The 6,833-nt window shown below is 40.8% G+C and overlaps 1 protein-coding gene across 2 annotated transcripts in view; it reads right to left on the bottom strand.

Annotated features, from left to right (window-relative positions):
- Positions 1-2,219: 2,219 nt before the first annotated feature.
- The window catches only part of LOC139266895 (gamma-aminobutyric acid receptor subunit rho-2-like), a 67,715-nt gene continuing 63,101 nt past the window's right edge, over positions 2,220-6,833 (bottom strand). For both annotated transcript variants that reach the window (XM_070884511.1, XM_070884512.1), the window contains 3 exons: positions 6,015-6,167; positions 5,189-5,385; positions 2,220-2,531 (listed from right to left, as the gene is read on the bottom strand). In XM_070884511.1, coding sequence (XP_070740612.1) covers positions 2,220-2,531; positions 5,189-5,385; positions 6,015-6,167 — 662 coding nt within the window. The remainder of the gene's footprint in view (positions 2,532-5,188; positions 5,386-6,014; positions 6,168-6,833) is intronic.

The raw sequence follows: 6,833 nt of genomic DNA, 5'->3' as shown, positions 1-6,833 counted from the left end.
AGGTGGATGCAGAGAGGATGTTTCCACTGATGGGGAAGACTAGAACTCGAGGGCATGATCTTAGAATAAGGGGCCGCCCATTTAAAACAGAGATGAGGAGAAATTTCTTCTCTGAGGGTTGTAAATCTGTGGAATTCGCTGCCTCCGGGAGCTGTGGAAGCTGGGACACTGAATACATTTAAGACAGAAAAAGAGAGTTTCTTGAACAATAAGGAGATAAGGGGTTCTGGGGAGCGGGCAGGGAAGTGGAGCGGAGTCCATGATCAGATCAGCCATGATCTTATTGCATGGCGGAGCAGGCTCGAGAGGCCTACTCCTGTTCCTATTTCTTATGTTCTTATCATATTGCTGTTTGTGAGAGCTTGCTGTGCACAAATTGGCTGCCATGTTTCTTACATTACAACAGTGACTACACTTTAAAAGTACTTCATTGTCTGTAAAGCACTTTAGGACGTCCTGAGGTTGTGAAAGGCGCGATAGAAATGCAAGTCTTTCTTTCTTTATAATGCAACATTCTGTTGGCTTTGTTGATTTCTGCTCTGCATTGATCCAACTTAGTTTAGTTTCAATTTGGTCCTTGGCTATTTCAACACCATCCATAGAGTACGTGCATTACTTTAAAAATTTTTTGCATCCAGTTCTTTACACTTGTCTGCATTAATTCTCATCGGCCTCACTAAGTTCACCTCCTCCACCTTCTTCAGCCTTAAGACCTCTCTATACGCCCTGGTTCTCTGCCAGTGACCTGCTGTGCTTCCCCCTCCCTCCCTTCAACCATTGGTGGCAAATCCTTCAGCCAACTTGGCCTTAAACTCTAGAACTCTCTCCCTAAACCCCAAACCTTTCTACTTGTCTCTCGAATTCAAAAAACTTCCTTTAAACCTATCCCTTCGACCAAGTCTTTGGTCAGCTCCCTAACCCTCTCAAGAATCTGACATTGTTTCCCTTCTTCCTCTGTGAAAGATCTTGGGACATTTCTCTACATTAAAGACACTATATAAATGATTTTAAAGAACATTATTACATTTAGAGTGAATTGTTTTATGCAGGCATGTAAATGGTGAACAAAGCTGATTGGAATTAGTACTGCAGGTTTGGATACTAAAGGGCAATCCATGCCTCGCCGGTGGAAAAAGTCACTGTTAAAACTGAGATACAAGGAGATTGAAGAAGAAACTTATTTTTAATATTGTACAGAAAAGTGAAGTCAAGTAATTTCCTTGCAATTCATTTTTCTTTCTCTGTATTGCTATACTCCATATTTATATGGAAATTGTCATATGCAACAATAAATGTACTTCTTATTTAACATGGTGATCCAACAGATCCATTCCCTATAACTAAACCACCAAACACAAGTCATTTTGCCACCTGTGTTATATACACAATAGATTTTTTTTTAAACTTAATAAAATTACAATTTTAAATATTATAAAATTTGAAACTGTGCAGTCTTAAAATTACATCATAGGAAATTCCTCTGCTATGTTAGTGTTAGTTTACATTTTGAACTGATGAATGATTCCACTCGAGCAGAATTTCAGATAAATTAATTAAGCATTCATATACAAGTATCATAAATGGTGCTGTGGAATGGAACACTTTCCATTTCAAGTGCCCACTGTCAACAACAAGCACTGCTAGGTCAGGTATAACATGACTGGATGCCGAGTGAAGCTCCCTCTACTCTGCCCCCACAATGATTCTCTGTCTCAGTCTCAGAAGAGTTCCCCCTATTGCACCAGTGTGACATTTTTTCCATTTCCCACAGCAACCATCTTGTGGCCTCGCAATTATACCAAATTAGGGACAGTTTTGTGCTGCCTGAGCCCAGTAGGAAATAGATTACCCAAGCTCATTTCACATAGGACCATTACCACCAAGCAGACAGAGGAAACTTTCATCGCATCATTCTGGGCTGAATTTGACCCCAGGTTCCAGAGGTGAAAGCTGTGTCTAACCCAGTTTCCCACAGAATTCAATTTAAATAGATTTTATTTTGCAGAAAAATAAATATTTATATTCAGGCTGTTGCAGACATAAGATGAATATCAAGGCAGATTTTCATAAACAAGGTATGAGCCATAAATAATTCCTTATTAAATGCAGTATTATAAACAGTGCATTCATTTTCATTTGTGTGTATCCTGTTTACTGTACATATATTGTATCATATTTGTTTTGGTTTTAGAAGGGGATCAAATGTGTTAAAATGGCATCTATAGATATATAGACCAATATAGCAAGTTTAAAAATACATAACATGCTGGAAATATCAATCTGGAATATTTATCAATTGAGTGGGTATTCTTAATGATCCGCATGCCAACAAACTCCCTAAGGTGTTTCTTCTTTTGTAAATTGGATTCTCCACCAATGGATAAGTGAACTACCATTCTGTCCTGCTTGACTTGCTGATCAGTTATTATCGGAGTTTGAGTATATCCAGCCAGACTGTTGGCTTCGGTATCACTAAAGGCACCATCTAACATCATGGTCTTGGTGCTGGTAATTCCACATGTACAGGGAAACTGGGAAAAGAGAAAAGAAAGTTCCAGTGTTTCAAATATAAACAGGAATCCTGGAATTACATGCATGACACGAACTGTCTAGTAGGATTACATACAGTAAAATTAAATTTATTATCGTGTTTCTACCAAAACATTTTTGCCAATTTTTTTAAAATGCCCATTAAGCTGCACGATTACATTACTGAGAAATGGAGCACTCTTCGCACATTTGCCCTCCAGTGCTGGCATCAAGTAATCTGAAATGGAAATGGCAGAGGCTCTGACCACAATCTTTCAAACTGCTTGTAAATAAAAATTGTGCTGAAGTCTGGAAAGCTGTCAAGGTAACACCTCTCTTCAAAAATATAGAAAGGGATGTACAAGATAACTATAAACCAGTCAGCCTAATATCTGTAGCAGGTAAATTTCTAAAGACCATAACAGAGGATAACTTGGAAAGACATGGGTTAATTAAGGATAGTCAACATGGATTTGTAGAAAACAAGATGTGTTTGACAAATTTAATATAGTTTTTTGAGAAACTAATGGATGAACTCGCACCAAGTCCCATTCACCCAACTGATCTACATTGGCTCCTGGTTGGACAACACCACAATTTTATATATTAGCATGGATAGAGGATTGGCTAACTAATACAAAACAGAGAGTTGGGATAAATGGGTCATTTTCCATTTGGCAGTGACTAGTGGGGTGCCACAAGGATCAGTGCTGGAGCCTCAACTATATCCAATTTATATTAATGATTTGGATAAAGAGACCGAGTATAACGTAGCCAAATTTGCTGATGATACAAAAATTGATGGGAAAGCAAGTTGTGAGGAGGACGCAATCAATCAGCAAAGGGATATAGATAGGCTAAATGAGTGGGTAAAAATTTGGCAGATGGGAGTATAATATGGGAAAACGTGAGGTTATCCACTTTGGTAGGAAAAATAAAAAAGCAAATTATTTTTTAAATGGGGAGGGATTACAAAATGCAGAGGGATCTGGGGGTCCTTGAACATGAAACACAAAGTTAGCATGCAGATACAGCAGGTAATCAAGAAGGTAAATGGAATGTTGGTTTTTATTGCAAGGGGATGGAGTATAAAAGCAGGGAAATCCCTATAACTGAGATCCCACACCTGGAGTACTGCGTGCAGTTTTGATCTCCTTATTTAAGGAGGGATTTACAGGTACAGCATCGAGAGTCCAGAAACCTTGGGTCCGAGGCCGCTCCGGATTCTGTGTATTTCCAGATTTCAGAATGTCTTTATGACGTCCCGAATCCGGAAACGCCCAAGCCCAGGTTTGTGTATTTCCGGACTTTGAAACGTCTTTCCGATGTCCCGAGTCCGGAAACGACTGGGCCTAGATAGGTAGGTAGGTGGCGGGGGGGGGGGGGGGGGGGGGAGGTTGGGCGGCCGAGTGGTGGTGGGGGTGGGGGGGGGCAAGGTGGGCGGTGGCCCGAGGCAAGAGCAGGGGCGAGGTTGGCAGCGGCCTGAGTCAGGTAAGAGGTTGGCGGGGGCAAGTTTGGCGGCAGCCTGAGGTGGGGAGAGATTGACGGCGGCCCAAGGCAGATAAGAGGTTGGCAGGGGAGAGGTCGGAGGCGGCCCGAGGCGGGGGTCCAGATTCTGCAACATTTTCCGGATTCCGGACGACCCCGCCACAGATCGTCCTAGTGTCCGGATTCCGGAACAGTATAGATTCTGAAACTCGGGATTCTCGACACTGTACCTGTATGTACATTGGAGCCAGTTCAGAGAAGGTTCATGAGGTTAATTCCTGAGATGAAGAGGTTGCCTTATGAAAAAAAGTTGAGCATTTCTTATGTTCTTACGTTCATATTTTAAAATATTCATCCTTGTTTTCAAATCCCTCCATGGCCTTGTTCCTTCCTATCTTTGTAGCCTTCTTCAGCCCTACACGTCATCAGGATCTCTGCGCTCCTCCAATTTTGGCCTCTTGAACATCCCCAATTTTAATCGCTCCACCACTGGCGGCCGTGCTTTCAGCTATCTAGATCCTAAGCTCTGGAATTCCCTCCCTAAACCTCTCTTTACTCCTTTAAGATGCTTCTTAAATCCTACCTCCTTGTCCAAGCTTTTGGTCATCTGTCCTAATATGCCCTTATTTGGTTCAGTGTCAAATTTTGTTTGAAAATGCTCCTGTGAAGTGCCTTGGGACGTTTTACTACGTTAAAGGTGCTATATAAATGCAAATTGTTGTTGATGCATTGTTAAAGAAAATGCTGTGTGTGCGGTGTATGGATTTTCAAAAGGCATTTGATAAGGATAATGGTTATAGAACAGAAAGCAGAGAGTAATGATCACTGGATGTTTTTCAGAGTGAACAGTGGTGTTCACCAGGAGTCAATGATGTATCCATTGCTCTTCTCAATAGATATACAGGTTGGACCTCTGTGGTCCGGCATGGAGGGATTTGGAAACAACGACAAGGATTTTGAATTTAGTACATCACAAGATAAAGAGCCAATGATGGTTGGTGAGAATGGTGCTGATGGATTAGTGGGTCTTAATCCAGAACAGGATGTAGATAGCGGAGTACACACAAAGATAAAAATCTGGCATTGCAAATAAAAAAAGCAGATGTGTGCAGTTTTTGATCACTGAAGGTGAATACTGTCAATTATACCGATGTCTACTGTTTGATCTCACCTTTTGCCGGAGTTTTCTTTCTTTCCTCTCTTGTACTGTAGTCAGGTAATTCACAGCTGCATACTGCAGTACGGAGAGAAAGACAAACACAAAACTAGCCCACAGGTAAATGTCCACAGCTTTAATATACGACACCCGTGGCATGGAAGCATTCACACCCGTGATGATGGTGGACATAGTTAGAACTGTCGTTATACCTGGAATTACAGAAAATTTGCAACATGTTGTGTCATTCTACCCGAAAAACCTTCAAACAGTTGTTACCTTCATTTTTTTTTAAGTTTTTAAGAAAGATTACAGATATCTCTCCATTAATTAGCTTGATCCTTATTGGTGTTTTCTGATGGAATATATTTACCACTACCTCATCCCACGGTTTATAAATACACCAATTTCTAAATATTTTAAAGTAAGAGAATGCATGGTTTGGGGAATAAATCTGATCGATGAAGCAATGGTTAGAACACACCAAGAATGAATTGTCTTTAATTGAGGTTTGGTAATGTTTTGATTTTTTTCCAGAGGGAGCAAAATAAAACATTCAGAGTTGAGCTTTCACATTGCCAATGAATTGCAGAAGAGAATTTTGTTTAGCAGTTTTTCAGCAAGTTGTGTAGTGAAGGGCTTGGCTAAAAATGAATCAGTCAACTGAGCCATTCCTGCAAGGCTCTATTCACATCCCTGTAGTGAAGATAAACGTAATAATTGCTTCTGCTTGATACCCGACTATCTCTGTTTGTACTTATAGTTTTAGTTTATTTAGTGACATAGATAATTGTACAAAAAGGGCTCTTATTAATTAACCATATTAAAATGACTTGCTTACCTAATGAAACTCTGGCAGGTACAGCTCGGCGATCAATCCAGAATGACACCCAGGACAGCATGACCATCAGAGTCGCTGGAAAGTAGGTTTGTAGCAAAAAGAAGAAAATGTGCCGGCGCAATGTGAAGTTAATGTACAGACGATTGTACCAACCTATTTGTAAAGCAAATATTTATCAGTATGCATTCACATGCACTTACCAAAGAAAATGTTGCATTGTTCAGGAATGGTAGCATAGTGGTAATGTTACTGGACTAGTAATTCAGAGACGCGAGTTCAAATCCCACCACGGCAGCTGGGGAATTTAAATTCAGTTAATTAAATAAATCTGGAATAAAAAGTTAGTATCAGTAATGGTGACCATGAAACTATCGGACTGTTGTAAAAACGCATCTGGTTCACGAATGTACTTTAATTTAGAGAAGAAAATCTGCCGTCCTTACCTGGTCTAGCCTACATGTGACTCTAGACCCACGGCAATGTGGTTGACTCTTAACTGCCCTCTGAAATGGCCTAGGAAACCACTCAGTTGTAACAAACCTCTACAAGAAACAATAAGAATTTAAAAAATGGTCGGACCACCCAGCATTGACTGGCTACAGACATGACAATGGCACACCCAGCCCAGTCGACCCTGCAAAGTCCTCCTCACCAACATCTGAGGACGAGTGCAAAAATTGGGAGAGCTGTCCCACAGACTAGTGAAGCAACAGCCTGACAGTCATACTCACAGAATCATACTTTCAGCCAATGTCCCAGACTCCTCCATCACCATCCCATGGTATATCCAGACCCACCAGGCATGGTGGCAGAGTGGTA

This window comes from Pristiophorus japonicus, chromosome 7, assembly GCF_044704955.1.
Source record: "Pristiophorus japonicus isolate sPriJap1 chromosome 7, sPriJap1.hap1, whole genome shotgun sequence".
NCBI classification, from domain to species: Eukaryota; Metazoa; Chordata; class Chondrichthyes; family Pristiophoridae; genus Pristiophorus; species Pristiophorus japonicus.
The sequence above is the reverse complement of the archived record's forward strand: the minus strand, read 5'-3'. Positions and strand labels throughout refer to the sequence as shown.